The following is a 17,409-nucleotide window of genomic DNA, read 5'->3' on the forward strand; positions in this document are numbered from 1 at the left end:
TGAGTTCAAGGCCAGCCTGAACTACAAGGTGAGACCCAAAACAAACAGTCAAACAGCGATCATGCACACAGCTTGGGCATTTTAACTACAGAAAAAACCCTGCCTTTGATTTTGATACCGGGGGTGGGGGTGAGATGGGATAAAATGCATAAAACTCCCAATCACAAGGGAGACAAATTACTAGTCGGGTTTTTTCCCTTTCCTTTTTTAAAAGGGGACAGTGGTGACTTCTTTTTGAAGGATGGTGTCACTCACCGATCTCCTCCGGTTCCTGCCCGGAGGCTCTCCTCTTGCACTCTTTGGGGTAGTGTTTCTGGATCAGCTCCCACAGCTCCAGGTTGATCAGAGAATTTCTCCGGGTGTGGTACCGCGTCCACGAGGAGACCCGGCGGCGACAGAAGGGACAGTACAAGCTGGCCTTCTCGACGGTGGCTCGGAAGCACGGGTTGCAGAGAGTGTGGCGGCAGGGCAAGGTCACAGGCTCCACCAGGATCTCCATGCAGATCGGGCACTGGCACTCGGACAGCGCGGGGACGGCGCCTTGCGACACAGCCATCTTAATATGCTAATGAGGCTTGGCGTCCACATCCGAAAAGGGAAAAATAATTTTTGGCCAACTCCAGAGAAAGCAAATTAAGTTTTGTGTCCAAAGATAGCACACAGCAGCGTCTCAGGATTCAGACGCGAGGCGCTTCAAGCACCCTGGAAGCCAAAGGCGCTGGAAGGGTCAGGGGAACACTTCAAGGCGGGGTTCTGCTTTTTTAAGCCTAATAATAAATGAATGTCTTCGCGGAGGCGAGCGCGGCGGGGCGGCAGGGTGCACCGCCAAGCGCCCTCCTCCTGCTCACCCGCTTGCAAGGTTCCACTCCGCTGCGGCGCGACCTGGGCGCGCCGGGTCGGACCCGAGGACTTCCGTTTTGCCGTGGCCGCGGGCAGCCTCAGAGCTGCAGGGTCCTCACGTTCCAGCTCCCGCTAGTCTCTCACAGCTGTGTGCGCCCGGCCCGTCCCTCGCCTTGCTCGTGTCAGCCTAGAAGCCTATTCGCAGTCGAGCTAGTGACGTCACAACTTCCCCCCAGCTGCTCCTTCCCTCCCAGAGAACCGCCCAAGGGCGGAAGCACCTTTGCGTTTGGCTGGGCGGTACTTCCGGTGCGAACGCGCGCCTTTCTCCTCGTCCCACCGAATTGTTGCAGCTGCGCCTGTTTAAACTAGGATGGTCCGCAATTTACGCCTGAGATTCCTGTTCACATAGTCTGCCAAGGTCTTTGAGTCTTTGAGCAGAAAAGGGAATCTTCAGCCGGGCGTGGTGGCGCACGCCTATAATCCCAGCACTTGGGAGGCTGAGGCAGGAGAATCACCATGAGTTTAAGGCCAGCCTGGGCTACATAGTGAGTTCAAGGCCAACCTGGACTACACAGCGAGACCCTGTCACAAACCACCTTCCCCTCCAAAGATAGAACAGGGCACCTTCTCTACACGAAGACCTGAACGGTAATTTTTGTAATTCTTCCCTCAGGAATCTTCAAACCTTTATTATTTATATCAAAGTTCCTATTGTTTACATTAAAGTTTCAGAGAAATGTTAAAAATTGATTCCTTCCCCCCAAAAAGTTGATTCCCTAGTACTGTTGCACTTTTTTTGTGGCAAATGTTAAGTATCACAGGTTACCGTATATAAAATGTAGACTGTCGTGTTGATTATACAATCATACACTTTTTTTTTTTTTGGTATCGGGATTGGACTCAGGACCTTGCACTTGGCAGAAAGACACAGAGCCACTGAGCTAAATCCCCATACATTAATTTTTATCTGTACGCATTTCAGTGATTTTTAGACAGTATTAACAGGTTGAATATTTGTTTCTAGAACTTGTTTTATGTCTACTGTGAAGACTTTGTTATTATTTGCTAGGAAGTTCACACGAATCATTCCTGCTCTTTGACTTAGTATTTGCGTCACAGACTTCATTAGGATATCTCTTTCCTGCTTCTCTCCAGGGTTTGTCACTTGAATGAATTGTTGCTAACCAACCTCTTGACGGTCTCTAATGGTACAAATTTCTGTGCCAATGTAAACAAATTACCAGAATTACTCCATGATATCTTTAACAGGAGGTGCTGTCATAAAATGTTTAATTTGGAGTGCTGTAAAATTTGAGGACAGTTTTTCGTTACAGCACAATGTGAGTGTGTGTGTATGTGGCTTTTTGTGTCTGTTGTTTTTCTAAAAGTCCTTCCAACTATTAAAAGTAATGTAGTCTGAAAAAAAGTTCTTAATGTCAAAAGACAAAGCTAAACTGGGCATAGTGGCATATGCCTGTGATCCTAGCACTTTAGGAGGCTGAAGCAAGTTTAAACTCCCTGGGCAACTTAAAGACTTAGCGAGACCCTGTCTCAATAAAAAAAAAAAAAAAAGACAAAATTACATTAAATTTAAAGACCTTAATTAGCTTTTATTTGCAGTTTTAGAATCAGACTCCAGAGAGATGAGCAGAAACAACCAAAAGCAGATGAGTGGTAAGAAACGTTTCTTTCCTTGTAAAGGTGAAAGCACAGGGATTTCCTTAAACTACCAAAAACTGTCCTGATTTAGGATTTGGCTATTATTTCTCCTCTGATTTTTTGGAAAGATAGTTTTGGCTTGGGCCGGGGATTTAGCTCAGTGGTTTCGCCCCCTGCCTAGCAAGCTCAAGGACCTGAGTTCGATCTCCTGTACCAAAAAAAAAAAAAAAAAAAAAAAGTTTTGGCTTGATGGCCTGGAGTTTCAACCTAAATAACTTCTTCAATTTGATCTTTTGGGCGTGGTTCAACAGCTCATTTAGCATTAGAAAAACATTTTTGAGGCCTGCGGATGTAGCTCAGTGGCACTGCCCCTGCCTTGCAAGCACAAGTTTGGTCCCTGGTACAAAAAGAAGAAAAACATCTTTGAAAAGGTTGATCCCACAGAAACTTTGAAAGTTGTAGCGGCAGAAACTTTGGACTTGGAATGACTTGATTGACAACCACTTATCCTTCTGTGGGACTGCATAACTCTGTAATCATAAAACTCCCCTAGCCCCAACTGTGATTGAATGTGAGTAAATAGATAAAGATGCTTGTTAGTTCCCCGACACTAGATAAGATCTGTATCAGCCATAATTATTCAACTCTTTGTTCAAAAACTGATGTTCCAGACACCGCTATCTATAGAACAATCTACAAAACATCTGCTGACCATCAGTACCGGTCAGGCTAATTAACATACAAATGTAAGACCTCTAACCTTTGTTCCCTCTTCTGTAAATTTCACCTGTTAACTTCCCTGCAACCCCCTATAAAAAGAGCCTTGGACTCTGGGCTGATTGCCTCTCTAAGCTACTTTGCTTTGGGAGTGCTGTCCTGCCAGACTAAGCTCTGTTTTACTTTCCAACTTGTCTGGTGTGTTCCTTCCCGGGTGTTCTTCGCTGCAGTCAGTTCCTCGGAGTGCTTGGTAAGGCCCTTGGTCTTACATTCTGGAGGCACCGCTGGGATCCCTGGGTGTGCTTCACTACAGTCAGCTCCTCTGAGCGTTTGGTAAGGCCCTTGGTCTTACATTCTGGAGGCACCGCTGGGATCCCTGGGTGTGCTTCACTACAGTCAGCTCCTCGCAGTGTTTCGTAAGGCCCCCGGTCTTACACTTCCTTCTATATCCCAGCCCCTCAAAGTCTGTAGCCAGAGGCTGATTTAAGGTTGTCTTCCCTTCTGATAGGCTTGGGCAATAAAGTGCAAGATTGGGTCCGTTCTGGGGCTTAGCTGTTTATATCATGTATATCATTTATATGATACTGTACACATTTTATTCTTAAATTTCAAAGGAGGTTATTGAAAATATAGTTTCACATTTTATGCATTTTGGCATTAACTTTTTGTGTTATATGCATGTATGTGGTGTTGAGATTGAACCCAGGGCCTTGTTAAGCATGCTAAGCATGTGCTCTGTCACCGAGCTACAATTGCAGTTCCATGAATTTTGGGTTTAAAAAAAAAAATGTTGTTTGTTTGTTTTGGTTTTTTGAAGTAGTCTTGGTTTCTAGTGCAGACTGGCCTTGAACTCACTATGTAGCTCAGGCTGGCTTTAAACTCACTGTAATCCTCCTGCCTCAGCCTCCTGAGTGCTGGGATTACAGGCATGGGCCACCCACACTGGGCTTCCTTTGAACCGACAACTGAGTCTTCAAAATTCATTTGTATGAAAAAAGCAAAATTTGGCTAGGAAAATGATGGGAAATATATAGCAAATGTGTTTCCTAGTACTTAAACAGCTCCTGCTGGACGTGGTGGTGCATGCCTGTAATCCCAGCATTCAGGAGGCTGAGGCAGGAGGATTGGTGTGAGTTTGAGGCCAGCCTGAGCTACATAGGGAGTTCAAGGATAGTCTGAACTAATAACAAGACCCTGTCTCAAAAATCATTTAAAAAAAAAAAAACAACAACAACCAGGGCTGAGTCTTTTTAGGAAATAATAGGTGTGTAGGAAAAGAAAAACGTTACTGTGTATGAAAATAGCCTTTGGGTTTGATGAACATACTGAGATTGAGCACAGGAATGGTCTCCAGGCTAAACCAAAATAAGATGTGGTTCTTGATAGACAGTGTGGGAGCTTTTCTCTTTTTTTTGAGACAAGGTCTCACTATATAGTTCAATCTGACCTTGAACTCACAATATAGCTAAAAAACAAAACAAAACTATAGCTGAGGCTGGCCTTGAATTTGCAGTGATCCTCCTGCCTCAGCCTACTGAATGCTGAATTACAGGCATGTGCCACCATGCCTGGCTGGGAGCTTTTGTTTTATAGGAGTTCAGAAACCTGGAGTCACCATCCACTCATCCACAGTGTCAAACCCTTACCCTGTAATTCTAGACTCCTTCCAGTCCACAACCTGTTTGTTTGTTTTTTTTTCATAGATCTTTCCTCTTCCTCCTCCCTCCTTTTTCTTGAGTTTGTATCTGAGCCATGTGTGAAACACACCTGTGATCCCAGCATTCTGGAAGACTGACCCAGGTATTTTAGCAACTTATCAAAACCCTGTGTCAAAATTTTAAAAAGAGTTGGGACTATAACTCATTGTGAAGGCCCTGGGTTTAATTCCCCAGTACCACCAAAATAATAATAATAATAAATGAATAAACATTTGGGATCTCACTATTGTCCAGGCTGGCCCTGAGCTCCTGGGCTCAAATGATCCTGCTGTATCAGGCTCCTGAGTAGCTGAGACTCTAGGTACAGTGCACAGTGCCCAGGTATCTATCTATCTATCTATCTATCTATCTATCTATCTATCTATCTATCTATTTATTGAGACAGGGTCCCATTATGTAGTGCAGGCTGGCCTTAAAGTTACTATGTGGCCCAGGATAGCCTTGAACTCACGGTGATCCTCCCGCCTCAGCCTCCTCCGGTGCTGGGATCACTGGAGTGAGCTACCACACCTGGGTTATTTGCCTTTTAATAGGTACCACATTCACATAGTTCAAATGTAGATTAACAATGAAAAGACTTCTCTTAACTTCCTCTTACCCCTTCCTCTTACCTCTAATCTCTTAGTTTTCTTTCCTAAAACAATATTATCACTTTCATATGTATCTGTGTAGAAGTTTATGGATAGCTGAGCTGATATTTTATATCCCCATTTCAGGGATTAACTCAAGACTTTGCACTTGCAAGGGAGGTGCAGCACCACTGAGCTAAATCCCCGGCCCCGTGCCTATGTTTTTGTGGGGTTTTTTTCAGTTAATAATAAAATATTTTAAAAGTACAACAACAAAAGTTTGTGATAACCGCATATCATTATATAGATAGCCACTTCATTCCTTTATATGGCTGAACAGAAAATATGTATTCTGTCAATTTATCATAATTTAATGCTCCCACTGCTTTTTGCTATAAAAATAAGCCTACAGTAAATAAATTGTGCTTTTTTTTTTCAACTTCCAAGATAAATTACTAGATGTTGAATCCCTGGGTCATAGGATGACAGGCTTTTTGTTTTATTTTCTTTTATTTTTATTTTGTTTTTTTGAGATAGGATCTTGCTATGTAGCCCAGGCTGGCCTTGAACTCGAGATGATCCTCCTGCCTCAGCCTCCTGAGTGCCGGGATTAGACAGTTTCGTTTTTGACTGATGGTAGCAACTGTTTCAGGGAAGACGTTTGCGCTTAAGGCTTCCTGGCTGCTTTCCCCTTCTCAACGACCTGGACAGCCCGCAGCAAACCATCACGCAAGGCCCAGTGCTTCACCATGCTGGTGATCATGAACGTGACGTCCCTGACGTACGTGCGTCTCACTGAGGCGGCGTAGTGGTCGGCCTCGCTGCCGTGCGCGAGAAAGAAGGCGCAGAGCGCGGCCGCGTCTCCCTCCTGCAGCCCGATCTCCTCCAGGACCGATTCCCACGCCACTCTGATGCGCTGGTTCTTGACTTTTCGGCGAAGGACGGAGGTGAAGGTGGGAAGACTTCTCCTCAGGTCTGGCAGCTTCTCAAGCACACGAGTGTGCAGGCAGATAAGTACTTCGATGACATAGCTGTACAAAATATTCAGTTCCACTGAGGTGAACCTACGAGAAACGGAGAGCTGCGAAAGCAGTAGAAAACGCTGCAAATATAAACTGTGCTCCATTACGAGAACCCGGTACAAAACCACTGGAAAAACCAGCTGGTGTTTTTGTTGTTTGTTTGCTTTGGCTCTTTTGAGACAGGGTCTCTAGATGTAGTTCGGGCTGGCCTTGAACGCCCAGCGATCCTGCTGCCTCAGCCTCCTGAGAGCTAGGATTACAGGCGTAGGCCACTGTACCCAGCTTCAATTCCGTTATGGAATGAACAAGGAAAGCTCTCACAGAACCACAAAATTCCACTGGTTTCCCAGTCAGTACTCACCTGAGTGCCAAAACCGCTGTCCACAGCTCATCTTGAGCAGCTTGGCTTGCCAGAATCTTGCTATGGTTTTCAAATTTCTGGGTCAGATTATCCTTGGTGATGTCCAGTTCTTTGAACTGTGCTTCTAAACCCTGGAGTTTATGGTCTACTCTATAGTACATAATAATCGAGGTTAGATCAGGGAACAAAACTAATATTTTTACTTTAACCTAAGTCTCTAATAACATATTATTTAAACCACTACCAAATTTGGGTTTTGTTTGTTTATTCTTTGCAGTGCTGGTGATCAAACCGAGAGTCTTGCACCTACTTTAGAGGTTTTTTTTTCTTTTGGGGTTTTTGGTTTCTTTTCTGAGACAGGATCTTGATGTATAGCTCAGGCTGGCCTCGAACTCACAATCCTCTTGCCTCAGCCTCCTAAGTGGTGAAGTTACAGGTATGCACCACTACTAAAAAGTGTTTTATAGAAACATTACTTTAATCCTTACAACCATAAGAAGTGAAGTAGTCATTTTTACTATTTTACAGACAAAGAAATTGAGTCTCAAAATTATTGAGATTTGATGTCATATGCCTAGCTAGCACTGGGATCTTTGTATAATAAGGTGGCTTTCATTACCCTATTTTACCTCCAGATCCTATCTTTCTTTCAAGGATCAACTCAAATTCCACTGCCTCTGTGTGTCCAGTTGTGTCTGTGTGCATGCTTCACATGTGTGTATGTGAAGCACTCTACCACTGACCTACATCCCCAGCCTTTTTTAAATTTAATTTTATTTTTTTAAAGTTGTTGTTTTGGTTTTTTTTTGGTACCGGGGATCGAACTTGAGTCCTTGCACTTGCGCAGCAGGCGGCAAAACCACTGAGCTAAATCCCCGGCCCCCCAGCCTTTCTTTTATTTAATTAATTTATTTTTTGGTACTGGGAATTGAACTCAGGACCTTGCACTTGCCAGGCAGGCACAGTGCCACTGAGCTACATCCCTACCCCACCCCCAGCCCTTCTTTTAAATTTTATTTTGACAGAGTCTTGCCAAATTGCCCAGCCTGGACTGAAATGCCTAATCGTTCTGTCTCAGGCTCCCAAGCACCAGAGATCACAGGCATGCACCACCACAACTGGCTTCCACTGCTTTCTTGAAATCCTTTCTCCTTGATCTCCTTGTCTTCTCCCTTAGAGAGCCTGCCTCGGTTAACGTCTGTCTAACCCACCCTCTCCTCTTCATCCTCACTAAACAAGCTCCTCACCATCTTTCACCTGGAGTTCCAATTATAGTAGTCTAACTGTGCCTTTGCTTCAGTCTCCAGTCCATCCTGCAGACACATTCTTCTAAAATACAGTTACAATATGCAGCACAACAGATAATGTTCCTTTATTTTAGTTTAGAATTTGGATTTTTGAGACAGAGTCTTGCTGTTAGTCCAGGCTGCCTTTGAACTGACTCTGTAATCCAGGCTGGCCTCAAACTTGTGGCGATCCTCCTGCCCCAGCCTCCTGAGTGCCACCCCGACTTACTTAGTGAAATCTTCAGAATCAAATTGGAACTCCCCAGCAAGAAACAAAAACCTTTTAACCCTAGCCTTCATTTTTTTTTTTTTTTTTTTTTGGTACCAGGGATCGAACTGGGGACCTGGCACCTTCGAGGCAGGTGGCAGAACAACTAAGCTAAATCCTCTGTTTATCTTCTTAAAGCAAAACAAAAGGAAACAAAGCAAAACAAAAACCCAATAGATGTTTGAACCCAGGGCTTTCTGCTGTTTAACACTCAGCAACATACTGGTTCCAAGCTTCCATGGCTTCCATGTACTGTTTCCTCAGCCTAGAATTCCTTCCTGTCTTGTATTTTCTCATAAACTCCACTTACATTATTTTTTTGGTACCAGGGATCGAACTTAGGACCTTGTGCTTGCCTGGCAGGTGCCGGAATCACTGAGCTAAATCCCCGGCCCCGGAAACAGCTCTTATTGAAGGCTGATCAACAAACCATAAGGAAGCTCAAATCTGTCTCCATGATCTGTTGGTACTGCTTATTTTTGTAAATCTAGCATTTGGTACAGGCTATGAATGAAATTATAGCAAGGGAAGCAGATTTCTCTTTACTATTAATTTACTTTTTTTGAGTCTGAAGACCTAGACGACCTTAAGACACAATCTGATTAGGCTGTCTGTAGTCTTTGCTCGTCTCTATTCTTTATTCTTTTCTTCCCCATCTTCCTGGAAGAGTGGACCCATGCTATGCCCTCCCGGGTCCCTTAGCAACCTTTCCATAGCCTCCGTCAAGGATACCAGGGTTGTGGTTTCTGTGTTCATCTTCTTAAAGCAAAACAAAGCAAACAAAGTGAAGCAAAACAAAAACCCAATAGATGTTCGAACCCAGGGCTTTCTGCTGTTTTCTACTCGGCAACAGGCAGCAGCAACTTGAGCATTTGATCTACTTCTGTCTGAAAGGTCACTCAGTACAGAAGCTTTTAATAGCTTGCACATCCAAAGATAGTTTCAAAGAACTGATGGTGTGAACACAGGTGTCCCGTTGTACACTGTAACATTTGCCTTTGAAAACTTTCCCTCCTGCTGTGGTGGCACACCCCATGGCACATGCCATAAGTTAGAGGCCAGCCTTGAGTACATAGTGAGTTCAAGGCCAGCCCGAACTATAAAGCAGGACCTTGTCTCAAAAACAAAAAAAATAAACTGACCCACAGTACATGAATGTAGAGCAACACCCAGATACAACTCTGTATATTCTGGTAAATCTATATACAGATATACCTACATATTCATATTTGATGGAAATGTTGCTCTCATATTTTAACAGCTTCATTATTCAATTACCTGAAGTACTTTTCACTATGTAGCTCGGGCTGGTCTCGAACTGGCAGCAATCCTCCTTCCTCAGCCTCCCCAGTGCTGGGATTATAGGCATGCAACACCACATCCAGCCCCAGATCTTTTATAATGATGATGATTTTAATGCTAATAGTATAATTAACAATCACTACAAACTAGTATTTTATCGAGAGATTCTAGTATTAGGGTAGGAATTGAATATAAAAATGGACAAAACAGGATTCTTGCTAGGCATGGTGGTTTGAGCCTGGGCATGGTGGTTTGAGGCTGTGGTCCCAGCTACTCAAGAGGCTGAAGCAAGAGAATCACCTGAACCCAAGAACCTGAGGCCAGTGTGGGCAACAGCAAGATCCTTTCTCAAAACCAAGCCACGCTGTGGGTGGTGTACTCAGCCTCCCGAGTGCTGGGATTACTGGCTTGTGCCACCACACCCAGCTAAGAAGATTTAAAAACAAAATTTATTGATTCACTTATTCAACAAGAAATAGTAAGCTATCTACAGTAAAATATTCAAGCATTTCAAAGCTGGATCTGCTTTGAAGACTGTAGTTTTGAAGAAAAGTCATCCTTTGAAGAAATAGCCATATCCAGTGATGGGAATAGACAGTGAAAATATGGGGGATTGTAGAGCTAATGATACTTTGAAAGTGTAAACAAGGATTCTATGACCCTGGAAAGCAACATTTTAAAAAATAATTTTTTAAACTTTTGAAAATTCAAATTAGATTTGGGAAATCCACTTAGAGCAAAAAATAATTTTAATATCAAATAATAAATGGTCCTGGCTGGGTTCAATCCTCAGCAATGCAGCAATGCAAAGAAAAGAATGTACTCTAGGGGCCGGGGATTTAGGTCAGTGGTGCCACCGCCTGCCTCAAAGTGCAAGGTCCCAAGTTTGATCCCCGGTACCAAAAAAAAAAAGAAAAAAAAATGTACTCTATTGTTATTATTGTTAAGCTTCTAATCTGATCAATTAAAATTGGTTTTCTTTTGTTATGCAAGTAAAAATATAATGATGAGTGGTTACTTGGAGTCAAGAATGATTTTTCTTTTTTGGTACCAGGGATCAAACTCAGGACCCCGAGCTCACCAGGCAGGTGCTGTGCCACTGAACTACATCCCTGGCCCTAATTTTGTTTTTTGTTTTTTTTGTTTTTTTGGTACTGGGGATTGAATTTGAGACCTTGCGCTTTGAGGCAGGCGGTGGCACCACTGAGCTAAATCCCTGGCCCATTTTGTTTTGTTTTGAGTACCAGGGATTGAATTTGGGACCTTGTGCTTGTGAGGCAGGAACCAGAATCACTGAGCTAAATCTCTGGCCTTTGTTTTGTTTTTTTTTAAGGAAAAGTCCTGCTATGTTGCCCAGCCTGGTCTCCAACTACTGAACTCAAGTGACCCTCCTCAGCCTCCCAAGTGTCCCTTCTGATGACAGGCCTGTGCCACCATGCTCAGCTAAAAGTTTCTTATTAGCCAAAAAGAAAGTTCTTTGATAAAGAGACAAGTACTTGTTCAACTCACCTAGAAAAGAAAAAAGGAAAAATTCAGGTAGCAGCTTGTCAAGTTAATGGATTAGTTTGCGGCTGGTAAAGCTGTGGCTTGTTTCGCTAGAGAGAGCTGAACCTCTACAGAACCATCCAGGCAGAGGAAGTACTGAAAACCCCAGGAACCCAAAAAGTAATGCTTCACCAAAAGCAGCAACAGCAGCTAGAAAACCAGGGTGTGTTATTTACAAGGGGGCAAGTTCAGGCCAGGAAACTTAAGGGAAAAGGGAGAAGGAGAAGTGTCTGCCTCAAGTCCCTGAGGTAACGGACTCCAAACCGCCTGGTCTCTGCAGTGTCACAGTGCCCGTCCTAAATATCAGAAGCCATGTGCCACTCTGGAGGGCTGGAGGTAGCGAAACCCCATGCTAGTTGGGGCCAGTTGGGGCAGACTGTGTGGGTCTGAGCAGTCAAACCCACTCACCTTCCCCTCCTGCCTGAGTGGATGGCATCAGGAGCCACCTAATTGCTGAGGCCACAGACCTGGGCTTCCTTCCCAATGCCAGTGTCTCCTGCTGACAGTGTGACCAGTTTTCCTAACTGGATGCTTTAGGATTTACACTAAAGCTCCTCCACGCTACTCCAGAATAGCTTCTTTCTCCCCAAAATTGTGTTCTAACCTTGGGACTCCCCACATCTCCCAGAAATGCCATTAACCTGTCTGGTCTTAACTGGAGATGGTAATGGCCACTCAGGAGGATTTCCAGAAAACTCTGAACTCAAGCTCAGCATTGGACTAACATCCATCAATTCTTTTTGGTACTGGGGATCGAACTTGGGACCTTATGCTTTCAAGGCAGGCGGCAGAACCACTGAGCTAAATCCCCAGCCCAGCATTGTACTTTTAAAAGAAAAAACTATTAGACTTCGGAATTATTAGCATATTATTATACTAGCTGGGTATGGTGGTGCAGGCCTGTAATTCTACCACTTAAGAGGCTGAGGCAGGCTGGGGATTTAGCTCAGTGGTTCCACTGCCCGCCTTGAAAGCGTAAGGACCTGAGTTCGATCCCCAGTACCAAAAAAAAAAAAGAGGCTGAGGCAGGAAGATCGCCAAGTTCAAGAGTTTGAGGCCAGCCTGGACTACATAGTGAGTTCAAGGACCCTGTCTCAAAAAAAAAAAAAAATTATTATTCTAAAATTACCTTTTAGTATAATGTTGCTTAAATATAACCAAATGCAACTCTATGCATTTAACTCTTAAGCAACTATAACCCAAATAAATCTACATTATTTAATACAAACTAAATTACACTAGAAAATTAAATTGACACTAATTTACTATGATGGCTGATGGTATTTTGCCAAAACTAAGTTGCCTCTCCTATTATGGGTTTGACACAATTTGGGTTTGCCTGCTTTAGAGCAGGCAAGTTCTTTTGCCTTTGGCAAGTTTGTATTATCTTGGTCAGAGAAATGACTCAATTATAAAACTTTAATTATATTCATCACTTGGCTTATGTATTCTCAGTTTATTTAGACTTTTTAAAACTCTGAATATTTATACCTGCCATTTATTTAAAAAATATTTTTAGCTGAGTGTAGTGGTGCAGGCCTGTAATCCCAACACTTAAGAGGCTGAGACAGGAGGATCACTGTGAGTTTGAAGCCAGCCTGGGCTACACAGAGTTCAAGCCCAGCCTGAATGACATAGCAAGATCCTGTCTCAACCCTCCTGCTCACAAAAAAAATCTGAACACAAACAAAATTTGTTCTGATTGCCTGGAATTCCTGCCATGGGCTCCTTTCAGGCTGACTGCCCCTCACATCTTCTCATATTTTACCCTTCCTCCCTTAGTTCATTTAATGAACACTGTTTGCATTGATTGAGGGATCCAGGATAGGCCATGGGATGTGCTGTGAAGTGAAATAGGACAATCCTTACCCTCAGACATCTTCTATTCTAATAGAAAATTAAGTATACAAATAGTCATAATTATGGTTAACATAATAAATACATCAATATTCATAATTTAACTGCCGGCAGATACTTTCACCAAAGGTAATCACAGGTTCCTGTGATTAGAGCCTGATTAGCTTTGGGAACATTTTTCTGTCTGCTCAAGATGGGGATCATTGGAAACCCACATCTGAGGGAGGACCACAGATGTTCCTATTTGTCACCCGAGCAGCCTGCTGACCACTAGACTACGCTGTATTCAAAATCCTACCCCTGCGCTTTCTCCTGCTCCCCAACATCTCACTCGCGTAACTACCGTGGACCAGTCTCTTGCTTGTAAATTGAGTCAGACTGGCTGACACTCTTCATAATGAACATTACTAACCAAATGGCAGTAGTGGGCTGTACATCTTTGGGGCTGCTCTTTCAGCCCACGAGGTTCCTATTTGTTCCAAGTGGCAGCTGACTACTAGGGCTAAGCTTCTCTGTCCCCACCTAAGGGGGTGGCCCCCAGGGTGATGTTCATAGTGTGTGACTACAGCCGACTAGATTGGAGTGGGCACCTAAGAGGGCCCAATCAGATTTTGTTCTGGGACTTGGCACCTGGACCTAGACTGTTTGCTTCATTTCTGGCCTTGAAATACGTTGCTCATGTGGCCCTGAAGTGCCATGTTTTGCGTAAAAGAAGCCAGAGACAGAGCCAAATGACCTTGAGGACTCAGAAACTGAAAGTACACCTGCCCTGGTCCCTGAGAGCTTGTTTGGAGATTCCAGCCATGCAGCTCAGCTGCTCCTGTACCCTTGATGGAAGAATAGCCCTCTTCTATCAGGGAGGGTCGTTCTCTTCCACCAAGCACACAGTTTCGTGAGGGATACACATGGACCAATGAGAGAGGAAGGGACCCCCCCCCCAACCGCCCAAGACAGATCAGCCACATCAACTGTTTTGTTTTGTTTTTTTGGGGGGTACTGGGGATCGAAGTCAGGACCTTTCGCTTGCAAGGCAGGCGCTGGAACCACTGAGCTAAATCTCCGGCCCCCACATCAACTCTGTGTAATGAGGGGACAGATGTCACAGCCAGATCACCCTTGCATCTTGCCTTGGTACTTTTCATTTTTTGTGGTATTGGGAATAGAACTCAGGACCTTACACATGCTAGTGCTCTACCACTGAGCTACCCTACTTGTTTTTTTTGTTTATTATTATTATTATTATTTTTGGTACAGGGATCGAACTCAGGACCTTGTACCTGCAAGGTAGGCATGGTGCCACTGAATCCCCACTAAATCCCCAGCTGTTTTTTATTAATATATATTTGCCATACAAAATGATCACATTCATCATAGGGAATTTGTACCTGTACATGATATACCTTAATTTTTTTCCCATTCCCCTCCCTTCCCTTCAACCCATTTACAAAAGCTTTGTTTCCATTTTTCCCTTCCAACCCCCCCCTTCCCCTTCCCATTTGTACATGTTCTTCCTACTTCCTGCTATAGATCCTCCATTTTGCTCAATGAAATGGCATTATTCTGAGACAGTTTAAATGAGGCAGAACTTTTTAAAACTGAAAATAAGTTTTACCACAGTTCTTCAAATGTTTTTATTGGATTTAAAGTTCATTTAAGGGATATACAGATATACAAGAGAAACAATGCAATATTTAAACTTGTGTGTCTGATTTATTTCACTTAAAATTATGGTTTGAGGTGCATCCATTTACCTAAAAATGACTCAAGTTTATTCTTTTTTATGGCAGAGTAGTATTCTACCGTGTACAAATACCTTATTTTCTTTATTCATCTGTTGATGGGCATATGGGCTGTTTCCAAGATTTAGGTACTACAAACTGTGCCACTATAAACATGGATGTGCATGTATCACTGTAGCATGACACTTTTAATTCTTTTGGGAAGATAACTAGAAGGGGGCACAGCTGGGTCAAATGGAACCTCTTGTTTTAGTTTTTGAGGAATTGCCACACTGATTTCCACAGTGGTTGTACCATTCCCACCAACAGTGGAGAAGGGTTCCTTTTTCCTTATAGCCTCACCAGCATTTATTATTGGTTGATTTCTTGATAACAGCCATTCTTTCTGGAGTGAAATGGAATCTCAGTATTAATTTGCATCTCTGGAATGACCAGTGATATTGAACATTTTTCATATATTTATTTGCTGTTTGTACTTTTTTATCTGAGAAATGTCTATTCATTTCAGATGCTCATCTTTGGATTGGGTCTTTTAAATTTGGGGAGGGTCTGAATTTTTTGAGTTCTTTATATATTCTATTAAATTTTTTTTTTTTGTACTGGGGATCAAACTCAGGTCCTTGCGCTTGCCCAGCAGGCGACAAAACCACTGAGCTAAATCCCGGGCCCCGTGTTCTTTATATATTCTAGATGTTAATCCTTTGAAGAGTAGCTGGTAAAATTTTTTTTTCCCATTCTGTGGGTTGTCTGTTCACTCTGCTGGTGGTTTCTTTTGCTGTGCACAGTTCCTTGGTTTTTATTTTTCGAGACGGTGTTGGTGTGTAATTCACACTGGCCTTGAACTCATGGTGATTCTCCTGCCCCAGCCTCCCAAGTGCTGGGATTACAAGTGTGGGCCACCAGGCCCAGCTCCCTCCTTGGTTCTTAATGGGTTCCCTAGTTAGAGACCCAAGTGAAGCATGGCTACATTTCAGCTCTAGGTTGAGAGAATTGTCCTCCCTGTTTCCCCCTTGTCCTGATAGTAAAAGTAAATTTCTCCTTTTGCTTAGGAGATCTGAGTGGGTGTCTGCTCTTGGGCTAATTGATTAAAATTGGGTAATTTTTCAAAAGATTCTCCTAAAACCTCAAGAAGTTGCCCGTGATGATTTTTTTTTTTTGGTACGGGGGATCAAACTTGGGTCCTTGCGCTTGCGGTGAAACCACTGAGCTAAATCCCCGGCCCCCATGATGATTATTACTTTCTGAAAATTTCCTACATATCACAATGATTAGATAAGCAAATAAGCACAATTTTATGATAACTGTTTTCACTTCATAAGGTAGCACAGAAGACACTTTAGGGATGTCTAATTCAACCCCTTTACTTTCTTTTGCAGTTTTTGTTGTTCTTATTTTTGTTTTTTGAGTCAAGGTCACACTATGTAGTTCAGACTGACCTCAAACTCATGCCAAGCCTCCTGCCTGAGCCTCCAGAGTGCTAAAATGACAGATGTGAGCCACCACACCTGGCTGTGTTACCTCTTAACCATAGGTAAAAAGCATTTTTTTGCATTACTCAGATTAGCCTCAACCTCTGAAGGGTTAAGCCAAGTAATTTGACTCCATCACTTGCAACAAGAGTCTTGTCTAAAACTTGGCTTATTAAAAAGAGCTCTTGGCCAGGGATTTAGCTCAGTGGTTCTGGCGCCTGCCTTGCAAGCACAAGGTCCCAAGTTCGATCCCCAGTATCAAAAAAATAAAAAAATAAAAAGAGCTCTCCACAAATAAGGACAATGGCAAGCAATCATTCTCTCTTTAAAACTTGGGGTTTAAGTGTAGGCACTAAAGCAAAAGCTAAAAGAACACTTGGAAAAGACAGCAAGCAACCCAGGCCATGCTGAAATGAAACACTTGCTCTGCTATCTTGGCCTCTATTCTCTTTCTATGTTGTATTTTGTGCTTAGTCAGAAATTCTGCTTATTTATAGCTGTAGTTTATCCTTGCTCCACCGGTGTTGTGGCCTGAATTGCTGCGTAACATTCTAAAGTGACTTGACCCCAGAATCCTTTTCTTATACACACAAAAATACGTAATTGTCAGCGAAGCCTCTGGGCCTTACCAAGAACAAGATTTCCTCTTAGAACCTGCTTAGGCTCCTCGTGACCTCCTGGGTCCAGAAATGGTGCTATAACTAATGTGGTGACCACGTTTGGGTCAGGATGTGCATCCCCAGGCAGGAGGTGTAACAACACAGTGGAGGTCCTTTCCAGGCAAGTAACTGTGCCTCAAGCTGTGCTGTTAATTAACAGCTCTGGGTCTTGATTCCTGTGCCAATAAAATGGGGGAAGTTACCTGCTTCATTGATTTGTAATAAGAAATGAAATACATGTAAAGTGGCTGGTATGCAGTCAATACTCAATACATATTAGTTCTCTTTCTCCAAATTTTTTTTTGGGGGGTACCGGGGATCAAACTCGGGTCCTTGCGCTTGTGAGGCAGGCGGCGGAACCACTGAGCTAAATCCTCGGCCCTCTTTCTCCAAATTTT

At 43.3% G+C, this 17,409-nt stretch overlaps 2 protein-coding genes and 1 long non-coding RNA gene across 4 annotated transcripts in view; 1 reads left to right on the forward strand and 2 right to left on the reverse strand.

The window, feature by feature from the left end:
* Rnf168 (ring finger protein 168) overlaps positions 1 to 1,054 on the reverse strand; it is a 33,973-nt gene extending 32,919 nt beyond the window's left edge. The window contains exon 1 of one of the 2 annotated variants that reach the window (XM_087186651.1): positions 256 to 1,054. In XM_087186651.1, coding sequence (XP_087042777.1) covers positions 256 to 556 — 301 coding nt within the window. In that variant the 5' untranslated portion in view covers positions 557 to 1,054. The remainder of the gene's footprint in view (positions 1 to 255) is intronic. The other variant, XM_004834699.4, reaches the window with a different exon arrangement.
* Positions 1,055 to 1,094: 40 nt separating this feature from the next.
* Positions 1,095 to 6,257, forward strand: LOC110348326 (uncharacterized). The gene is made up of 3 exons (XR_002393465.2): positions 1,095 to 1,488; positions 2,461 to 2,514; positions 6,156 to 6,257. It is a non-coding gene; the product is annotated as an uncharacterized LOC110348326 (long non-coding RNA).
* Positions 2,885 to 12,456, reverse strand: Smco1 (single-pass membrane protein with coiled-coil domains 1). Its single transcript, XM_004835178.4, has 3 exons — positions 9,147 to 12,456; positions 6,887 to 7,036; positions 2,885 to 6,567 (listed from the first exon to the last, which is right to left on the reverse strand). The coding sequence occupies exons 1-3, from the start codon at positions 9,368 to 9,370 to the stop codon at positions 6,171 to 6,173; spliced, it is 771 nt and encodes a 256-aa protein (XP_004835235.3). The 5' UTR covers positions 9,371 to 12,456; the 3' UTR covers positions 2,885 to 6,170.
* Positions 12,457 to 17,409: the final 4,953 nt, after the last annotated feature.

Source organism: Heterocephalus glaber, unplaced genomic scaffold (genome assembly GCF_053883595.1).
Source record: "Heterocephalus glaber isolate CG9 unplaced genomic scaffold, H.glaber_assembly_v1.0 deba00001504, whole genome shotgun sequence".
Taxonomy (NCBI): Eukaryota; Metazoa; Chordata; class Mammalia; order Rodentia; family Bathyergidae; genus Heterocephalus; species Heterocephalus glaber.

Excerpts from the sequence above, each read along its gene's own strand:
- Smco1 (XM_004835178.4), bottom strand. The coding sequence starts at position 9,370 with ATGTGCAAGCTATTAAAAGCTTCTGTACTGAGTGACCTTTCAGACAGA. Across the intron at positions 7,037-9,146 it reads TTGACGGAGGCTATGGAAAG|AGTAGACCATAAACTCCAGG; the intron begins GTTGCTAAGGGA and ends TATGTACTATAG. Across the intron at positions 6,568-6,886 it reads ACAGCGGTTTTGGCACTCAG|GTTCACCTCAGTGGAACTGA; the intron begins GTGAGTACTGAC and ends CGTTTCTCGTAG.